The 22,866-nt window shown below is 38.2% G+C and overlaps 1 protein-coding gene across 3 annotated transcripts in view; it reads right to left on the reverse strand.

Annotated features, from left to right (window-relative positions):
• Positions 1-22,866, reverse strand: part of MAP4K3 (mitogen-activated protein kinase kinase kinase kinase 3) — a 183,245-nt gene that overhangs the window by 73,323 nt on the left and 87,056 nt on the right. For 2 of the 3 annotated variants that reach the window (XM_027555077.1, XM_027555078.1), the window contains exons 3-4: positions 15,628-15,718; positions 3,763-3,827 (exon numbers count right to left, since the gene is read on the reverse strand). In XM_027555077.1, coding sequence (XP_027410878.1) covers positions 3,763-3,827; positions 15,628-15,718 — 156 coding nt within the window. Of the gene's footprint in view, positions 1-3,762; positions 3,828-14,632; positions 14,689-15,627; positions 15,719-22,866 lie in introns of those variants that run through there. The other variant, XM_027555079.1, reaches the window with a different exon arrangement.

Consider the following 22,866-nt stretch of genomic DNA (forward strand, 5'->3'; position numbering starts at 1 on the left):
GACTTGCTCAGAAGCCAAAAGCAAAAAGAGAGATGAAATGAAAAGCAGAATGGTGAAAATATCAAATATTCTAGCTGTCTCTGAGGAGAAGGCCAATCTTAATAAGCTAGGGCTTTAGTTTTATCCCCTACATGGGCACAGAAGAAAAGGTTATAGGCCTGCAAAGGAAGAGTTAAAACAAACACCCACATAAAACCAGAATCCTCAAAGGGCTACATCTTCATTAAAATAGCAGATAAGCACCAGGAGATGACTAGGGATGTGTCATGGCCTGGGATCTGGACAGGGGAAAAAGATATCTTCTCTTGGAATTCATAAGGTTGCTTCTTCACTGAGGTTTAGAGTTCAAATATATATCGAAAACAATGAGGCCATTGGAGCCCTGGGGAAAATAATCCAATATTGTTGAAAGGACACTCTTTAAAGTCATATGGAACTCCCACTGAAGATGATCTCAAAATTATGAAATGAATGAGAAAAAAATTCAACATAAATATTTAACAGAGTGTAGAAACTTGTTAAAGAACATCAAACAGAAAGATAAATGTTCAATGAAAAACAGAGACCAAAAAATCTATTATGTTGCAACAGTATAAAGTTCTAATGTTAGTTCTGCAAAGAAAAGTAAACAAAAGGAGAGAAGAAGGATTTGCCCCATTGCCCCCAGCCAAGTGGTCAAAAATATGTCCATGAATTCTTTGATACAGCCCCCTTAAGAGTGGCAACTTCATTCCCTTCCTGAGAGTGGGCTGGACAAAATGACTTGCTTCTAAAGAACAAACTGTAACGGTAGTGACAGAATACAACTTCTAAGACTACACCATAAAAAGCCTATGGCTTCTTCCTTGCTCTTTGGGATCATTTCCTCTGGGAGAAATCAGCTGCCATCCTATGAAGAGACTCAAGCTGTCCTATGGTAAAATCTACATGGTAACGAACTGAGACCTCCTGCTAATACTGATGTGAGTGAATTATCTAGAAAGTAAATCCTTCAACCTTAGTCAAGCCTTCAGAGGACTACAGTTCCAGACAAGAGTTTGACTACAACTTCATCAGTGACCATGAACTAAAATCACCCATTTTAGCAGACATTTGGTTCTTCCTAAAACCTCCATAAGACTTTCGATCCACACCGAAAGGATCTTGGTATTTGTTGATATTTGGTCCTGCCCACAATGTCCTCAAGGCATTTGGTCCATGCTAAAAGATGACTGATATCAAGTCCTGTATAAAACCATGTGGCATGAACCAAACACGCTCACTGCACAGGACCAAACTGCAAGGACTTTCAGCATGGACCAAATGTCTTACGCATGTTTTGGCCTGTCCTGTAAGGCAAATCACCCAATTAAGCCACTCTTAATTCTTGACCCTTAGTAACTGTGAGATAACAAACGTTTGTTTTAAGACAATGAATTTTAAGATCACCGTTGCACAGCAACAGATAACTAATATGGTTCACCTTTTAAGAAGATTTAAATGCAAGAAAAATCACACTGAGTAGATGATGGAATTAAGGACAGTAAGAAAAAATATAAAAATTCACTTAATGGTGCTTCAGAAATAAACAGAAATAATTTTTTAAAAGCTGCTTTAATAAAAAAAATTGCATAATGGATCAAAATATAATTTGTATATGCCAGCAAAGCAACAAACAAAAACCCCATAAGCACTGTGGTTATTAGAAAAGTAGAACATCTCTCTGACCAACGAAGGTAATTCAGCGTATTTTATACTACTCCCAATGGAATGACAACACGATGAAAGAGAGAGAGAGGAGGAAACAGACACACGCACACACAGAGAAATGGAAGTACACGTCTTATATGGTTATGTGAGTAGACAGCACTGTAGACCACAGCCAAAGAGAACTATACATTGCCATGAGGAGGCTATTCGATAGAAACCTAGGTGAAATCAAAGGAGTGAATGCAGAGAAAGAGGGTTTGGAGCTGTGTATAAGCATGTATATTCTCAGCATGTATGTCTGACAGCACGCAAGTTAATACAAGATTATTTCTTCCATAGATTCTTCATAAACAGATCAGTACCAACAAATTTATATTACTATGTTATTTCCATCAGAAGGTTGATATGGAAAGATAACATGACAACCTATTTCTGTAACAACTGTCTTTCTTGCTTCCTAATGAAGAAAGCAGAATCAGACATCTAAGACCAATCATATATATCTGATGAAATTATGAAGCAATCTAAGACCAAAAAATAAGTATGCTTCAAAAACTAAAGATGCAAAAGAACGGATGAAAAATTACAAGACAAGAATAAGACAAAAAATTGAAGGAGACCTGAAACAGAATCAATTTTGGAAATGAAAAATACAGTCACCAAAAATTAAAACCTAATGGATGTACTTATCACATGTACACGATCAGTGAACCAGAAGATGGCTATGAGTATCCTCAGTGTTCTGAGGGACTAAAAACTGGAAAATATGAAGGTGACTTTAAGAGACATGGAATGGAAATTCTAGAAGGAGCAATCAGAGAAACTGAAGGAGAATCTATTTGAATAGACAGTAATTAACCATTGTCAGATTTGATAAAAGAACTAAAATCTCATATGTAAGCACTTTAAGTCCCAAGCAGGAAAAGTAATCTACACTTAGATACTAGAAACACCAAAAATGAAGAGAAAAATCTTAAAAGCAATTAGAAAGAAAGGAAGATTACCTGCAAAGGATCAACAGTTAGCAGAAGGTACCAACAACTACACAAACTAGAAGACAATGGGCCAGTATCTTTGAAATGCTGACAGAAAACATCTGTCAGTGGAGAAAATGTGCCTATGTCTGCTTAATCTATCATTTAAGAATGAGGATCAAAGACTGAGTTTACCACCAGGAGACTTAGTTGAAAAAAACTTAAGAAAGAAGGAAATTAAATCAATAAGTAACACAGTAGAGAAATTAGTCCAAATGAAGACAATAAAAGGGGAAAATAGCTTTTAAAATTTATAACCAACTTCCAGAAACACTATGTTCTGTAATGCAAATGGTGCCAAATATTTTTCAATTTTCACTGAACCTTTGACATCAAAATGTTATTAATAAAAAGGAAAAAATTATCAAATAGAAAGAATAGCCACACTTAATAAAAAATATTATCAGAAAATAAGTAACTTTTCATAAAGCAGAAATACTCAATATTCTCATGTTTTTCTTTCTGACTTTTTTTTTTTTAAGTTCTCTGACCAGGGATCGAACCCATGTCCCCTGCAGTAGAAGCAATGAGTCCTAGCCACTAGACTACCCGGTAAGTCCCTCTTTCTGGCTTTCGAGGCTCTCTGGATCTGATCCCAGACACACCCCAGACATTGAGAGTGATCTCGAACCACACCTTCATGTCACCGTGCTGCTGCCTCACCCCCAGGAGCGCACATCTCCCTCTTCTTTGTACCCAAAGTTCACCAATCTTTTAAAGACCAATTTAAAGCCCACTTTCTTCATTATACCTTCTAAAGCACTTCTGGAAAATCTATCATTTCCTGTTTCCTATTCCAACTGAACTAACTATATATAAAATGCCTTCTTTAGAATTAGCAAATAATTCCACTGCATGAAGCTTTCTAACTTAGAAAGCAAATGCTCCTTTTGCCTGTATATATCTTAAATTTCCTTATGTATCCATACAGTATAATGATAAAACATACTTTCCACAAAACACTGATGTTTAATATAGTAAATAACTGCATTTTAAGAAAGTCTACTTAATCTCTTTAACATACAACTTTTGGTCTTACCATGATAAATATCCTGTAAGGAACCACCTCCGCAAAACTCCATGCAAATCCAAAGTTTATCTCGCCTATAAAAAGAAAATAAGCATTATCACATTTTCATGATTAAAACTACTTGAAGTAACAAGTATTGGAAGGCTGTATGTTAATACCTTGAAAAACCACATAAATGCAATGTGCTATTTAAGAGAGAAGCTAATCTCTATGAGTAAACGAATCTTCGATACTTATGTGCTACTGTAACTCAACCTAAGGTTTTAATTCTTAAAATACACCTTTTGCAGGATATAAAGATGTCATCCAGCACATTCAAATGAGAGAAAATGTCCCTTTAGTTAAAAACTTCCCTTCCATCAGTTATCCATCTACCTTATGACTGTATTATAAAAGTTAAATGCTAATTAGAAGGTTCATACCAAAAATTATATAGAAGATTTATCACACAGAATAGCAATATATCTTAAACTACATCACTTTGATGGCGCTCTTATCAACAAAACAGACAAAATGTAAATTTTACCCTCATATCTAGACTCAACAAAGATCTTTCAAAAATAACCTTTGTTAAAAATTTATCACTTAGAACAAAAGAAAAGAAAAGAAAAACTATCACTCACTTGTCTTTAGTAGAATTTCTCTCTCACATTTACATTATAAGACAGCATAATCATAAGTCACAGGAGAAATAATTAGCAAAGAAATAATTGCTTATTCCTTTGTTCATTCCTTTGTTGAATCATTAATTACTTCATCTCAAAACGTACCAGGAAATGTACTATTCTTGGGGGCCAGAGATGAGCAAGCTCAGTCTAACACGGAAGATTCTGCCTTCATAATAGAGACATAATAGAGACATATGTCTGTCTCTCTCGCCCCTGTATCGATAGTGCCTAGGTATCCAGCAAATGAGTATTTATTCTATAAATGAATGAATACATGAGTGAGTGAAAGAATAAACAAATTGATTAGATCCAGGGTCAGCAAACTATGGCCAGTGGGCCAAATCTAACCTGCTGCCTGATTCTGCACAGACCAGGAATTATGAATGGTTTTCATATTTTTAAATGGTTGGGGGAGGGTTGTCAAAAGAAGATTTCTTGACATGACAATTATGTGAAATTCAAATTTTAGTGTCCGTGTAAAGTTTTACTGGAACACAGTCAAACTTGTTCACTTACATATTATCTGTGGCTGATTTTTGTACTAAAAGCAACGGTGAGCTATTGTGATAGAGAGAAACACACAAAATCCACAAAACTTAAATGGTTTACTATATGGTCATTTAAAGAAAAGGTCTGGTGACCCCTTGACAGAATTATAGTTTGATTAATGGACAATCCGGCCTTGTATAAGTTCTGCAAGAACCTAGAGGTAAAAAAACTAGCAAAGTTAAGGGATATTTAAGAGAGGAAAAAACATTTGAGTTGGGTCTTGAGGTTAAAGTAGGAACTCACTGCCAAGAGACATGGAAAAGGTCTGTGCAAAAGAATGAAAATCTGAAAGAAGACCCACATTTGAGAGACTGTGGATGATTTAGCATGAGCTGAATTCAGGCTACCTGAAGAGAGAGTGCAAGACATGAAGCTAGAATGGGCTGAGGTCATACTGTAAAACAACGGTCTGTTTGTGGATGCCTTGGTTTAGTTCCCTTCACCTGGAAGGTCTCTAGTTTGTCAGTGTCTCTTAAAACGTGGCACCCAGAGTTAAGTACTATTCAGAGTACAGCACGTGAAAAGTGAAAGGCGTTCAGGCGTGTCTGACTCTGCGAAATTCTCCAGGCCAGAATACTGGGGTGGGAAGCCTTTCCCTTCTCCAGGGCATCTTCCCACCCCAGGTCTCCCACATTGTAGGCAGATTCTTTACCAGCTGAGCCACAAGGGAAGCCCTCAGAGTAGTACATGAACAGTATACTAACAAGTGGACACGTATGGCAGTGCTGGTATGATGAAGCAGACCTGAGAGCTGAGCTGACCTGGTTGGGTACAATGGACCATGGACCATGTAACAAGCGAACACAAACTATTAAAGAGTGTGGTCAGCAAACAAGAGTACAAACTGCCATGATTCTACAAAGTTGAAGAGAGTGAAGCCCAGCGAAAGAAATCAGGACCTCACATTTACAGGTGGTCCACGCACCGACGAAACTGAGACATGGCAGCTGATGGTAAAGTATGACCTAGCTGGGCTTCTTAAGTGGCTCAGTGGTAAAGAATTCACTTGCCAATGCAGTACACGTGGGTTTGATCCCTGGGTTGGGAAGATCGCCAGGAGAAGGAAATGGCAACCTACTCCAGTATTCTTGCCTGAGAAAGCCCATGGACACAGGAGCCTAGCAGAATACAGTCCATGGGGTCACAAAGAATCAGACATGACTTAGCCACTAAACAACAAGAAGTGAGGTTACTAATGAGCTTATGCTATGCTATGCTAAGTCACTTCAGTCGTGTTCGACTCTGTGTGACCCCATAGACGGCAGCCCACCAGGCTTCCCGTCCCTGGGATTCTCCAGGCAAGAACAATGGAGTGGGTTGCCATTACCTTCGCCAATGCATGAAAGTGAAAGGAGAAAGTGAAGTCGCTCAGTCGTGTCTGACTCTTAGCGACCCCATGGACTGCAGCCTACCAGGCTCCTCCGTCCATGGGATTTTCCAGGCAAGAGTACTGGAGTGGGGTGCCATTGCCTTCTCCACTAATGAGCTTAAGAAGTAATTTTTCCACTGGTGACATGAATAGCTATGTATACTGCTCAGAATTACCACCTGGCACCTCTCTGCACCTTTGGTTGCACAGAGAGGTGTAAGGCTCAGGCAAGTCCATCAACTAATATTCTTTGAAATGATGCTTAGACTATAATTCAATATGTATAATGCAGGATTTCATAGCCTGATCTCTCTAGACTGAATCCTTTCTTTAGGACAATCGTTTTCAAAGTATGGTCTGGGGCCCTCTAAGAGTGCCAGAGATCCTTTCAGTGGGTCAGCAAGGTTAAACCCATTTTCATAACAACACTAAAAATTACTTGCCCTTTGCACTCTTTTTTGAGAATACAGTGGAGTCTTCCAGAGGCTGCAGAAGTGAGATGATGATGTAAGTCCTCTGATGGCTACTGGGATATGTGCTTATGTATTCTTGTTTCAAATGCGTCTCAATTTTATCTCTAATATAGTAAGTATCAATAGATATGATCCATAGAAACCAAAGCTCTTTGGGGTACTCAATAATTTTTAAGAGTGCAGAAAAAAATGAGCTTTCAGACCAAAATGTTTTGAGAACTACGGCTCTAAAATATTTTCACATCTGTTGCACATGAATCTGATGTAAAATTCCTGTTGCAAGTGATTATGCAAACAGGCAGCAGGGACTTCTCACACCTTACAAAAACTGGCTGAACGGTTGTTCTGGGATCTGCTTAGGATAAACAGAAATAACATGTAAACTGCTTAGTAAAGGACCTCGAATTTAATAAGCCCAATAAACGTTAAGCCATTTCTACTTCTTTTCTTATATTTCATCTTGTTGGGCAGTTATTTACACTGCTTACAATGCTCCTAGAACTCAGAGAACGTGTAAATAGATAAAACTGCCCTTTTCTAAGAGGAAAAAAAAATAGGAGAGAGATGGGATTGATTTGATGTAACTTCTTACTAAAGTTGTGTTAATCACCACTTCCTTCTTGTAAGTGCTAATTATGTGATTAATTATCTTAGATGCTTGTTGGGGACAGATGACCGACAAGTTTAACGGTCTGTATTTTCTAAAAATCACCTTTTCCTTTCCGAATTGGTCAATGTGATCACTGATCTTTTGACATCTCTCCTTTTCGTCAAAAGGCACTCACTGACAGTGGATGGCCATCGTGTCTGCTATATTTTCAGTACAGTAATGAGATATACTTTATATAAATCTAAAAAGGCTTGGATTCAGGTAGTGTCTAGTGTTCTGTAATTATCTACTCATCTATCTGTGCTTTAATTCCTTCTTAATAATGCTTTTCCTACCCTTGCTACTTTGAAAACAATTCTCCTTTAGTAAGGAAAATGGATGTAGGAAATGAGTTCTCTGCTTTTTAACATATTTCAGTATCACACCATCCTCTCCTTGAAGTTGGTCTACTCCTTTGCCTACCTTGCTTAAAAGTACAATTTTCTCTTCATTCTATGTGAAATGACTTTCCAACTTACACACTGAGGGAAAAAATTGTAATAATACATTTAAAATTTTACTTTTCAGGAGGTATAAAATACTTCACCTTTATAACTCTCTATTTAGTTAACTCTGCTATTATAAAAAATGTTTGAATATTCTGAGTTTATTAGAAAAATGACTTCCATCTGTTCCATGAATGTCCCTCTTGTGATGGTGAATCTTCATTTGCTTTTGGTCATTCACCAAGCCATCTGTCTAACAGGAAAGAACTTGAATCACATTAGTCCACTTTATGCAGGCCAATAAATTATAAAATCTTTGTCCCTGGGTATTTGGGACTGAAATACAATTAATCACTGAGGTAAATATATGTGTCTCTTAATTCCCTGACTCAGCAAATCCTTAGAATTCTTCTTTCTTATCCTCTAAAATCACTGTTCTATTTGACAAGGAATAGAAAAATAAATAGGGGCAAAATTCACTATTCTCACCTTCTAGTTCGGTGTTTACTAGAATATATATTTCACTGAAGAGTTTATCATTTCTATCAATACAACATACCTTTTAACCTTCCCACACCAATTGAACAAACTAAGCATAATTATTTATATATTTTGCCAAAATATAAAAATATTTTAAAAGAAAAAATGTGAGCATGATCACCAAGGATAAACAGCTCTTGAATGTCTGCTACAAACGGGCACACCAAGTCGTTCCTCCCACCCCATGTGAAAAATGTAAAGTTCACTAACTGCTGGGCGTTTTAATTTAGGATGACTTATTTTAATGTGAGCTGAATTTAAAATGTTTTGGTTCATTTTTAAACATATGCAAAAAAAAAAAAAAAAATGACTGCCTTTTGTATATGGAACCCATCCACCTGCTTCCCCTTTAACAATGAGGGGTAGCTATGTATTCAGGGGATACAAGGTGACCTATTTCTCTGTAATTCTACCTAACAAGCCCCAGTTTGGCATAATATCTGACCAAGAATGGACCATAGGACAGCAGCTCTATGTGAAGCACGCTCCCTCAAAGTTAACGGCTGGACAGTGAAATAAGTTTTAGAAATGTCATATATTAACCTTCTCTTGGAAATTAACAATGCCACTGATATTTAAAGGGCTCTGAGAAAACCAGTGGGGTTGGGGGAGACAGAGTACAAGGAGAAATGGAAGGAGGAGATGCAGGAAAGGGAGGAAAGGGTGGGGAAACGAGGACGAAGAGAAGAAAAGGGGGAGGAGGGGAGACGGAAAAAGCTGGGAAGGGGAGAAGGGAGAGCAGGAAGAGGAGAACAAACAGCAGAAGGCGCGAGGGAAGACAAAGATAAAGAGGAAATACAAATTCTCTGATTTGCTTCGCCCCCAAATTATTTTTTCCATAAACCCACATATGAGCACCCCTCAAAACAAATGTTCGGTAGAAATACCTGAGCAATACTGGTGTAATAAAGTACCTTGTAAGGTAGTTCCATCAAATCTCTCACACTTAAAGAGGACTATTAGGGATTACCCAGTGAAATTCGAATGAAATATCTTAGTTTAACTGATAGTTTTGTATTAATGCTAATTTCTTAAGTTTTGACAAATGTCCCAGGGTTATGCAAGATGTTAATATCAGATAAAGCTGAGGGAACTCTTTGTACTATCTTGGCAACTTTTATGTAAATCGAACATATTCCAAAATTAAGTTTCTTTTTTTAAAAAAAGATGTGTGTGCTAGTCGTTTCAGTCATGTCTGACTCTTTGCAACCGCATGGACTGTAGCCTGCCAGGTTCCTCTGTCTCTTTCTCCAGGCGAGAATACTGGAGTGGATTGCCATGTTCTGCTCTAAAAAAGAGTAACTAGGTATAAATTAAAATGACTTAACTGTAATTTTAATTTTCATAGTGTGAACATTCAAAAAGGCATTTTTAGTTAAGATTCTGTGGTTTCCCTGGCAAGTCCTCTCTCTGGCTCTAGAAAAAAAATTTCTTCCACTTTCTGTACAACTCAAGAGACTACCATCTCTTTCTTGGATTACTGTAATAAATATACTGTATAAAATTAACTGACTCCTTGTCTTACTCTCCTTCACTCCAAGTTCCTCCCCCACAGAATATACTATCTCTGAGTTAAAGCCTTCCAACAAATATGCTCTACACTTATAGCTCTTAATTAAGGCATAAAAGGTTTCTTTCTTTGCCTAAATCTCCTCGGCCTTACCTTCTGAACTACACCCTTTCCCCTTAAGCTTTAATGTGAGATTGTTAGCTGTCTCCTGAACACTTCATGATTTTTTCATGCATGCATTTCCTTTGTCAGAAATTATAATCTTCTATACACATGCACACACCACAGTAAATGTTTACTAACCCTTTAACACCATTTGGGAATCATATCATTCAAAGAGCTCTCTCTGATTCGCTTTAGCAAAATCAGATACTCTACCATCTTTACCACTTTGTAACTGACATCAAAATGATTACTGTACTTAGCATATTGTGTGTCAGTCATTTCTGACTCTTTGCAACCCAATAGCCTGTAGCCTGCCAGTCTCCTCTGTCCATGGGATTTTTCAGGCAAGAGTACTGGAGTGGGTTGTCATGCCCTTCTCCAGGAGATCTTCCTAACCCAGGGATTGAACCCAGGTCTCTGATGTCTCCTGCACTGGCAGGCAGGTTCTTTACCACTAGCGCCACCTGGAGGGCCTCACCTAGCATGCTGCTGCTGCTGCTGCTAAGTCGCGTTAGTCGTGTCCGACTCTGTGTGACCCCATAGACAGCAGCCCACCAGGCTCCTCCATCTCTGGGATTCTCCAGGCAAGAACACTGGAGTGGGTTGCCATTTCCTTCTCCAATGCATGAAAGTGAAAAGTCAAAGTGAAGTCACTCAGTCGTGTCCACCTAGCATAGCATGTTGCAATTATTTGCTCATGTTTGTTTTTTCTATTTGATAATAAGCTCCTTAAAGGCAAGGGCTGTTTTATCTATCTTAACATCTCCAGAAATCAATACAGCACTCCAGACATTCTAAGAAATAATATAAAAACACTTTGTAAGTGGTGGTGATTTAGAAGTATATTATTACTGTAAATTAAATTATGTTCAAGTACGTTAGATTTCAAAGGTTTAAAATATCTCATCATCTAAATAAAATTGTTTTTACAAATCTGGCTTTGATCCTCCAAAGGCTTATCTTTTGAGGAGCATTTGCTGTTATTCAAAGGATACGCTGGGCTAAGGAAAGCTCAGAAGCAATCTGAAGTCAAAATCATAATTTGCTTAAAAGAAACAATAGTTAAAAGAAGCTTAAAAGAAGTTCTTCTAGGAATAAAGAATAGGCCTATAAGTGATTTAAATCTGTTGTTTTATAAATATATACACAGAAATACATAGATAAATATATATACAAAACCAGGACTATTTACTTTAAATTTCCAAAGAAATGTTTTATATAGTCAGCTGTTATTGCATAGTATGCATAATTAGGCACTCAATAAACACAGGCCTTTAAAATATTTTTTAAAATTTTGTATTGGAGCATAGTTAGTTTTGAATTAGCTTCAGGTGTAGAGCAAAGTGATTCAGCTGTACATATATATATATTTATTTAATAAACATGAATCTGAGCAAACTCTGGGAGACAGTGGACAGGGAAGCCTGGTGTGCTTCAGTCCACAGGGATATAAAGAATCAGACATGACTCAGTGACTGAAAAAGAACAATAACAATTCTTTTTCAAATTCTTTTCCCATTTATGCTATTACGGAATACTGAGTAAAGTTCTATGTGTTTTATAGTAGGTCCTTGTTGGAATAAACACAGGCTTTTAAGGATATTGAAGAGCAAATAAGGAAGGCACCATCAAGAATATTAGGCTCCTGTTTTATAGGAGGCTCAGTCTTGAGATTTCCTTGGGAAATAATCATAGCTCACTATAATCCTATTATAAAATATGCTTCTGAAATTAATTATATGCTGGTCATCTATTCAGTAAATTCAAGGGTTAAGTGTAATTTTCTGGAGGGGAAATTTATTAACAAACTACATTAGTTCAATTTCCTCATTTTTTGGCCTAAATTTGTTATACTAGGCTACAATGGCAACAAGATAGAAGAATGTCACTAAGAACAATATATATTTTAGAGGGCTTGTATCAAGTTCAAGCAAACAAGCTCCTTGCCTTCTGTAAAATCATTCAGTAATGAGAAAGAATCCAAGAAACCATGTTTCCTTGGAGACTAAATCTGTCCTTTCTGGACGATGTAATGCTGCTGCTGCTGCTAAGTCGCTTCAGTCGTGTCCAACTCTGTGCGACCCCATAGACGGCAGCCCACCAGGCTCCCCCGTCCCTGGGATTCTCCAGGCAAGAACACTGGAGTGGGTTGCCATTTCCTTCTCCAATGCATGAAAGTCAAAAGTGGAAGTGAAGTCACTCAGTCATGTCTGACTCTTTGTGACCCCATGGACTGCAGCCTACCAGGCTCCTCCATCCATGGGATTTTCCAGGCAAGAGTACTGGAGTGGGGTGCCATTGCCTTCTCCAGGACTATGTAATACCTATACCTAAAAAAATGCTGGCGAGGTACCTGCAAAGCCAGGTTTAAATCCCAGTGCCTACAATGAGTAGTTGGATAACCTGAAGAAGTCATTTATCCAGTACTCCATCTTCCCATCAGTTAAAAAAAAGCGTGGGCTAAAGTGACAAGACCTCTTAGTCCCTTCCAGCTCTAACACCCCACAAGGCTAGTGATCATTATCCCAGAGTCTGAATTTGGATGGGTCTAGACTTTACCTAGGGAAGCAGGGAAGAATTTATTGAAGAAAAGAGAAAGAGAGGATTAATTGCTATTTTATATTAATAACTACCATTTGCTTTCATATTACTTTCATCAGCTATACAAGTTACAGAATAAAACTATCTATTTAAACCAACAGTACTGGGGATTCCCTGGTGTTTCAGTGGTTAGGACCTCGAGCTTCCACTGCAGTGGGCATGGGTTTGGAGCTAAGATCCCACATGTGTTGCCGTGTGGCAAAAAGAACAAAAAAAGAACAAAACCCCCAAAACCTACCACCAACAAAACAACAAAAAATCCCCCTAAAAAAATCCCAGTATTCCTATGTCAAATCATTCAACTCCAAATGAACACAGCCTCACTTAAAAAAATAATAATAATAACCTCAATTTTGTCGGTTTCATTATGGTTTCTGGACAGTTTTGCCCTTTGCATTCTTATATTCAGATTAAAATAAAAGTACCCTCTTTAAAAAAAAATCCATCCAGTTATACACATAACAGATATTTGCACACTTTTCTGTATGTATGTTATCTTTCAATTTTAAAAGTTTACTTTTCAAAAAAGGGTATTCAAAATATAGTCAGAATACATGTTTCCTGAAATCTAAAAGGAAGTACTATTTTTGTTAGGCATAACCTCAAACTGACTCTCTTGCAGCAAGTCTCAAAGTTAAGGTTAAAGAGTATGTGACTACAAGCTTGTGCTCTTTTGCCCAAAGCCTCAACAAAAATGGATATAAACTCCAAAGGAATTCTGCATTCTGGTAACAAGATCAAATGTTCTGCTGCTTAACCTGTGTGAGAAGGCTCCTGCCTAAGGAAGCCAAAAAGTCTAATGTCCAATTTAGTGTAACACGAGCTTGGCGGATTTTCTGGGGCAGGGCAGGGCAGGTGGTAAGATGTGAAATGTTAGAAGTTTATCTGGTCAGCTCTTTTGCCAAGAAGTAGAAAGGCCAAGTCAAAAGTCATGTGATTCACGAGCAAAGTATCACACAAAGCTTCTGTAAATAATTTGAAATGAGACTGGGAACTAAATACTTGGTAGGAAACTCTCTCAAACACCTTATTTGTAAAACTGGAAGAATATTTACCAGAGTAAAATTGTTAACAGCATTGTTGAAAAAAATCAAATAAGGCACGGACCTGATGGTATTCAAAAAATAGCTAATAGTAATAGCAATTGTACCAATAATAGTAGTAATAGCAGTTAACATTTATCAAGCATTTATTATGCTGTAATCATTGTTCTAAACACTTGTATTTACCAATTACCCTCATTTGCTATCACATCATGTATCTGTTATTATTATCTGCATTTTAGAGATGAGCAAACAGAGGCACAGAGTGATTAGGTAATTTGCCATAATCACACAGTTAGTAAGTGATGGTGTCAGGATTCAACCAACCTGATTCCAGAACTCTAGGCTCTCTGAACTAGCAACTATACTACTGTCTCCTTCACAGAAAGACCACCCCAAGGTTGACGTGTAAATGGGTGCAGCTATCTTGGAATAACAGTTAGACTGTGGATGGTCCCTTACTTCTAGAAGACTCAGGCCATGTTTGAGAAATACTCAGTTTAATGTCTTTGGGGAAACACAGAAACTCTTAAATTACCTATTCTTCCTTGGAGGAAGAAAACTTTGTAATACTTCTCCCAAATGAGTCTAAGCAGGGTCATTTTGTTAGAACCAAGAATAGTAAAACAAATTGTTTTGAAATAATTTTAACATATTGATAGCAATCGATTATTTGTATCATGAATTTAAAAGATTTTAAGAGACTTCTTTGAGCTGATAACAGTAACTGCCTGTGCTGGGTCTGTCCATAAAATAAAAACGGATGCAGAAATGGTTGTTAAGAGTATTGTCTGAACCACTCAGCATTAAAGCAGTTTCAACTTGGTTGTTAAAGAACCCATTCAAAATGTTTAATAGTCACTGACCTGGGGGTAGTACCTGTCCCTATGTGAACTAAAGTCTCCATTAAACCCACCCTTCGACCTCAATGAAGGTGGGCAATCAAAGCTGTCCAAGAGTAGTTAGAATCAAGAAGAGTTGGTCCGGCTGGCTTTTCACAAGCTGGAAAGAAGAGAGGGCAGAACTGCCCAGTCTTTTGCATATGCTGTGCCTGCATCAGAAGAGGAGAAGTGTTTTGTACTTGGCTCATAGATGGAAGGGGCGCTGTAATAAGTTACATCCTTATCTTACTTATCCTACAATGTATGGGAACCAAACAGGAGTTTTTTTTTGTTTTTTTTTTTTTAATACCTAAGAAAACATTCTGCAATCCCCCCTTTTGGAAGGAACCTTGAAAACAATTAGGTCACAGTATTCAACTTATAACTACATACAGAAGTGAATGAAACACAAGATTTGACCTTGAGGTCATCCCCTATGGAATATGATCTGGGAAACCCAGCCTGGTCCTGCCAACCAAAACAAGGGGTGGTAAATTCAGTCTTTCTAAGTTCACTTTAGGACCTGGGAAAATAAGAAGCTAGTGAAATAATTATAATTCGTAGTCCTTTGGATAAAACGAAAGGAAGGGATGAGGCAATACTCTGAGGATAGAAGCACAAAAGAAAAAAAAAGGTTCTAATAAAAACAACAGATATACTCTCTAAATTCACTCAAGACTAGAAGAAAGGGGCATGTACAGAATGGTTTACTTAGATCTCTACCATAGAAAGACTAACCATAGAACTTTTTACTTGTGAAACTACACCCAGAATTCCCAAGAGTACAACAGACATATCACAGACTGTGGTACTGGTTACAGAATTAGATAGGTCACAAAAATTCCATTCATGTGAAAATATCGTGTCTCCAAAGCATGAAGAAATATACAAAACATGGTACTTGAGCTAACTTAATTTTGTTAAATGGATTAAATGACAGAAATCATTATTGCTTTTCATAAGGGAAACAAACAATGTACCTGAGATAGCTTCCAAAATAAGCAACAATATTTGGGTGTTTACAGTCTTTCATCATAATAATTTCTTGCTGCACAACTGCAAAGTCTTCTCCTAGAATAAAAAATAAGCATGTTGAATATTTAGTAGGTAAATTTCAAAATGTCAATTTGTTTCAAAACATAATAAATTATGCTGATATTATTTTTAATGATAACTTCAGTCCTTTCTTGACAGAAAGTAAAGTACAGCAATTAAAAGTATGAACTCTGGCCCCAGACTGTGCGGATTCGAATCCTAACTCTGTCCCTGACGAAGCTGTGTGGACTTGGGCAAATTACTTGATCTGTCTGTGCCAATTTCTTCCTCTGTAAAATGGGGATAAAAAATAATAATAACCTATCTCATAGGGCTGTTGGAAGGGTCAAGTGAACTAATGTATGTAAAATGTTTAGAAGAGTATCTTGACACAAAGAAAGCATTAGATAAGCATTTACTATTATTACAATTATGCCCTGGATATAATCATCACATAATTCACTAGAAATACATTATTTTTTCCCTTTATTAGCAAATAACATTTAATATAAGTTTACACAAAGAAGCAATTCTTTTTAAAGATAGGGTAGGAACCCCTAGACACCCAGACTATCAAATGTACCTCCACAGTTCTCTGTGTAGAGCTGAGCGGCCTTTAGCAGTACTGGGTTACCAGGTGGTCCCCACACACAGGCCTATCCCGTATTCGAGTGCCTCGTCCCAGGTGTACTGGGATGTAGAATGGGATTGCATTTAAGCCTGGTCAGACTGTAAGCAAGTAATCTCTCCCCTTCTACTCCTTTCCTCCTTGCCCAAATTCTTCGAAATAAGATCTGGCAATCCTATAACAATGTCACACACTATGCCTCCTGAATGAACACTTGTCATGAGAGAAAAAGAACTGCCATGAATGCAAATGTGGTAAACCAGAGACTATGCAGAAAAAGAACATGTAGAAGTACTTACATTTAAATCAAAGCAGCTTTTTATTACTAATTCAGTTTTTAAAGCATTATATACTATAAAAAATCTGATTAAATGAATATTAGTGGCAAAGTCAAAAATAGGCTTCCCAAACCAGTCTAAATCATAAAAGCAAGGGTGTAATGAGAAGCCCTGACATTTAAATGTAACTGAGACCTGAAGTAGCCTAACTGTGAAACATATGAACTCAATACAGTCCCAGTCACAGGGAAGAGGTAGAGAAGAGATAGTATGTCAGATTTGTCATTTCTGCACTGAAATGAAAATCAAAGATCTCCAAAGGGAGAGTAGCAAATTTTTATATCTTCAAAATTTCAAAAGAAAATCACTAAACCAGGAGGATATTCTGCTGGGTTTACTTTCCACTAGTAAGAATTCTTGATTTTCAGTATATTAAGAAAAATCCAAGATAAAAATAATAAAGCCATAATGAGACTAATACCAATTTTCAGGGATATACTAAATACTTTGTAAGCTCTAAATTTTGCTTTTTCACATGCCTCTTGATTATCCTTCTCCCCAATCTGGTAACTGGGTTACAGGAAATCAAAGTTGAGATAAAGTTAACTCTAGGACTTTAGTTTAATGGTTAGAGGAAAGCTGCTCTCTTTTGGGGGGGGCAGCCCTGAAGTTGTTAGTCATCACACAACCTCTAAGGGAGCCAGAATAATACTGATCTGCAGAAAACAGCAAGAAGAAACAAAAAAAGGGGAGAAGGGGAAAGGCATGTGACAATGTAGTTAAACTTGGAAATCTCATCTGCCTTGGTCATTTTCAGATATACCTGTTCTTGATCAATAAATTCCCTGTACTGTTTAAGCCACCTTGAGCTGTAGCTTCTGTCACACCTGCAAGCATCAGTGCATCAACGTCTGCGTGTCTCCATCCTCACTGGACTGTGACAGCCTACAGAATAGGATGATGCTTTTATGACCTTTGCATCCCTAGCACCTAATATGTAATCAATAATACGCAGCTGTCTGAATGAAGCCATGACAGAACATAATGCCTCTACCTGATGACTCTAAATCAGAACATCGGCTTTTGGTTTAATTTCATCCAGTTATTAGCATGTTTTATACAACTGTTTGCTTGCTGCTAAGTCACTTCAGTCATGTCCGACTCTGTGTGACCCCATGGACTGCAGCCCACCAGGCTCCTCCGTCCATGGGATTTTCCAGGCAAGAGTACTGGAGTGGGGTGCCATCGCCTTCTCCAGTTTGCTTGCTACTCCTGTGCTTTTACTAAAACCTATGAGTGACTTTAAGCCTTCAACTATCTCCCAGGAAATGTTGATACAAAGTGCTTCCTTTTTATCCTATTAAGTCAATTCCTGTGATTAGGACAATGGCCAAATGAAATTCAACATTTTTGTGGGGAAAAAAAATTCAAAGGAAAAAACTCACAATTTGATTTTTAAAGGTAACTGAAAAAGGTAGATTTGAGAACGAAAAAAGAAAGCAGTTTATTACATTAATTAATCCAAAGGAGCCTAACAGACTTAAAGGACTTTTATCAAAGTTCAAGAGAAATATTCCAAAGAATAAATTAACAGCCCTCCCCGCCTAAATCTTAGCATACCTAACTGGATACTGCAAATTCTTTCCAATTTTGAGAGTCTAGGCATTTTTGGTAAAATTTTTAGACATGAAAGTGAAGTATATATCTTCCAGAGGATGGCAAAAATAAAAACAAAACCTAACTGAGAAAAATAGGCAAGCCTAGAAGAAGAGATCATGAATAAACCAAGTAGGCAGGCAGAAAAATACAAACTAACACATGCAAAGTTCTCAGAATCAACATGACACATACCAAGTGGTAAAAAATGTTATCTATTTAGTAGGCTGAATAACGGCTCCAAGGAGAGCCAGATGCTAACCTCTGAAACCTGTGAATGCTACCGTATATGGCCAAAAGAGGTTCGCAAGTGTGATTAAATTAAGGATCTTCCAATGGGGAGATTATCCTGAATTATTTGGGTGGGCCCTCTAAGTGTAATCACAAGTGTCCTTTTAACAGGAGGCAGAGGGGATCACTGCTCCATTTTTTGGCTAAGATCAAATGTAAGAGGAGGGAGAGGGAGACTTGGAATGGCAATCCACTCCAGTATTCTTGCCTAAAAAATCCCCTGGACAGAGGAGGATGGTAGGCTACAGTCCAAAGAGTTGCAAAGAGTTGGACACGACTGGGCGACTGAGCGCAGCACAGAGGGAGACTTGACTATAAGAAGGCAAGGAGCAAGATGCTATGCTGCTGGCTCTGATGATGGAGGAAGAGGCCAAGAATTAACAAATGCAAGGAATGTAGCTCTACAAGCTAGAAAAGGCAAGGAAACTGGTTCTCCCTTAGCGTATTCAGAGGAAAAGCACCCTTGTGGACACTCTGATCTAGACCCAATGAAACACACTCTGGACTTCTAAATTCCAGAACATTAAGAATAAATCTGCGCTGTTTCAAGTCATCAAGTGTGGGATTTGCAAATGTAGCCATAGGAAATTAACACATAATTACTATCAACATTATGTGCGACAGAGCTGACTAGCCACTCACAAAATATCTACGCTCTCCCTTTCATGGTAGGGAAGTTACTGCTGGGAGGCAATCAGCCAGTCAAAAGACAACAATTCCCTGTCAACATGATGTGCCCAAGAGACTAGTTCTCGCCAATGGGATGTGGACAAAAAAAATTATGCCCTTTTCCTGCTCTTTGTTTTCCCATTAGCAGGCTACATGACACTGTGAAGTCCCAGAAAATGTGAGAAGTCTGGGTCTCTGAGTCATCATAAGAAAAATTTCATCCAACAACTTGAACATCTGCTCTAAACTATGACATAAACTTGCAATAAAAACTCCAGTTCAGTCGCTTTGTCGTGTCCGACTCTTTGCGACCCCAGGCATCCCTGTCCATCACCAACTCCCAGAACTTACTCAAACTCATGTCTATTGAGTCCGTGATGCCATCCAACCATCTCATCCTCTGTCATCCCATTCTCCTCCTGCTTTCAATCTTTGCGAGCATTAGCGTCCTTTCAAATGAGTCAGTTCTTCACATCAGGTGGCCAAAGTATTGGAGTTTCAGCTTCAACATCCTTCCAATGAATATTCAGGACTCATTTCCTTTAGGATTGACTGGTTGGATCTCCTTGCAGCCCAAGGGACTCTCAAGAGTCTTCTGCAACATCAAAGTTCAAAGCATCAATTTTATGGCACTCAGCTTTCTTTATAGTCCAACTCACGTCCACACATGACTACTGGAAAAACCATCGCTTTGACTAGATGGACCTTTGTTGTCAAAGTAATGTCTCTGCTTTTCAATATGCTGTCTAGGTTGGTCATAGCTTTTCTTCCAAGGAGTAAGCGTCTTTTAATACCATGGCTGCAGTCACCATCTGCAGTGATTTTGGAGCCCAAGAAAACAAAGTCTCTCACTGTTTCCATTGTTTCCCCATCTATATGCCATGAAAAGATGGGACCGGATGTCATGATCTTTGTTTTCTGAATGTTGAGTTTTAAGCCAACTTTTTTTTACTCTCCTCTTTCACTTTCATCAAGAGGCTCTTTAGTTCTTCTTCGCTTTCTGCCATAAGGCTGGTGTCATCTGCCTATCTGAGGTTATTGATATTTCTCCCAGCAATCTTGATTCTAGCCTGTGCTTCATCCAGCCCAGCATTTCTCATGATATACTCTGCATATAAGTTAAATAAGCAGGGTGATAATATACAGCCTTGATGTACTCCATTCCCGATATGGAACCAGTCTGTTATTCCACATCCAGTTCTAACTGTTGCTACCTGATCTGCATATAGATTTCTCAAGAGGCGGGTCAGGTGGTCTGGTATTCCCATCTCTTTCAGAATTTTTTTACAGTTTGTTGTGATCCACACAAAGGATTTGGCATAGTCAATAAAGCAGAAGTTTTTCTGGAACTCTCTTGCTTTTTCCACGATCCAGCAGATGTTGGCAATTTGATCTCTGGTTCCTCTGCCTTTTCTAAATCCAGCTTAAACATCTGGAAGTTCACAGTTAACGTACTGTTGAAGCCTGGCTTGGAGAATTTTGAGCATTGCTTTGCTAACATGTGAGATGAGTACAACTGTGTGGTAGTTTGAGCATTCTTTGGTATTGCCTTTCTTTGGGATTGGAATGAAAACTGACCTTTTCCAGTCCTGTGGCCTCTGCTGAGTTTTCAAAATTTGCTGATTTCGAGTGCAGCACTTTCACAGCATCATCTTTTAGGGTTTGAAATAGCTTAACTGGAATTCCATCACCTCTACTAGCTTTGTTTGTAGTGATGCTTCCTAAGGACTACTTGACTTCACATTCCAAGATGTCTGGTTCTAGGTGAGTGATCATATTATGGTTATCTGGGTCATGAAGATCTTTTTTGTATAGTTCTTCTGTGTATTCTTGCCACCTCTTCTTAATATCTTCTGCTTCTGTAAGGTCCATACCATTTCTGTCCTTTATTGTGCCTATCTTTGCATGAAATATTCCCTTGGTATCTCTAATTTTCTTGAAGAGATCTCTAGTGTTTCCCATTTTATTGTTTTCCTCTATTTCTTTTCAGTGATCGCTGAGGAAGGCTTTCTTATCTCTCCTTGCTATTCTTTGGAACTCTGCATTCAAATGGGTCTATCTTTCCTTTTCTCCTTTGCATTTCGCTCCTCTTCTTTTCTCAGCTATTTGTACGGCCTCCTCAGACAACCATTTTGCATTTCTTTTCCTTGGGGATGGTCTTGATCACTGTCTCTTGTATAATGTCACGAATCTCCGTCCATAGTTCTTCAGGTACTCTATCAGATCTAATCCCTTGAATCTATTTGTCACTTCCACTGTATAATCATAAAGTATTTGATTTAAATCATACCTGAATGGTCTAGTGGTTTTCCCTATTTTCTTCAATTTAAGTCTGAATTTGGCATTAAGGAGTTCATGATCTGAGCTACAATCAGCTCCTGGTCTTGTTTTTGCTGACTGTATAGAGCTTCTCCATCTTTGGCTGCAAAGAATATAATCAATCTGATTTCTGTATTGACCATCTGGTGATGTCCATGAGTAGAGTCTCCTCTTGTGGGGCTGGAAGAGGGCGTTTGCTATGACCAGTGTGTTCTCTTGGCAAAACTCTGTTAGCCTTTGCCCTGCTTCATTTTGTACTCCAAGGCCAAATTTGCCTGTTACTCCAGGTAGCTCTTGACTTCCTACTTTTGCATTCCAGTCCCCTATAATGAAGAGGACATCTTTTTGTGTGTGTTAATTCTAGAAGGTCTTGTAGGTCTTCATAGAACCGTTCAGCTTCTTCAGCAGTACTGGTTGGGGCACAGACTTGGATTACTGTGATAACTGAATGGTTTGCCTTGAAAACGAACAGAGATCATTCTGTCGTTTTTGAGAGGCATCCAAGTACTGCATTTTGGACTCTTCTGTTTACTACGATGGCTACTCCATTTCTTCTAAGGGATTCTTGCCCACAGTAGTAGATATAATGGTTATCTAAATTGAATTCACCCATTTCAGTCCATTTTTGTTTCCTAAAATGTTGATATTCATTTTTGCTATCTCCGTTTGACCACTTCCAATTTGCCTTGATTCATGGACCTAACATTACAGGTTCCAATGCAATATTGCTCTTTACATCATCAGACTTTACTTCCAACACTAGTCACATCCACAACTGGGTGTTGTTTTTACTTTGGCTCTGTCTCTTCATTCTTTCTGCAGTTATTTCTCCACTGATCTCCCGTGGGAATTGGGCACCTACTGACCTGGGGAGTTCATCTTTCAGTGTCCCATCTTTTTGCCTTTCATTCTGTTCATGGGGTTCTCAAGGCAAGAATACTGAAGTGGTTTGCCACTGCTTTCTTCATTGGACCACATTTTGTCAGAACTCTCCACCATGACCTGTCCATCTTGGGTGGCCCTACACGGCATAGCTCCTGGTTTCATTGAGTTAGACAAGGCTGTGGTCCACGTGATCAGTTTGGTTAGTTTTCTGTGACTGTGGTTTACATTCTGTTCGCCCTCTGATGGTAAGAGACTTACGGAAGCTTCTTGATGAGAGAGACTGACTAGGGGGAAACTGGGTCTTGTTCTGATGGAGGGGGCCATGCTCAGTAAGTCTTTAATCCAATTTTCTGTTGATGGGTGGGGCTGTGTTCCCTCCCTGTTGTTTGACCTGAGGTCAAACTATGGTGGATATAATGAAGATAATGAAAACTTATTATGCTCTAGTTTAGTTATTA

This window comes from Bos indicus x Bos taurus, chromosome 11 (assembly GCF_003369695.1).
Source record: "Bos indicus x Bos taurus breed Angus x Brahman F1 hybrid chromosome 11, Bos_hybrid_MaternalHap_v2.0, whole genome shotgun sequence".
NCBI classification, from domain to species: Eukaryota; Metazoa; Chordata; class Mammalia; order Artiodactyla; family Bovidae; genus Bos; species Bos indicus x Bos taurus.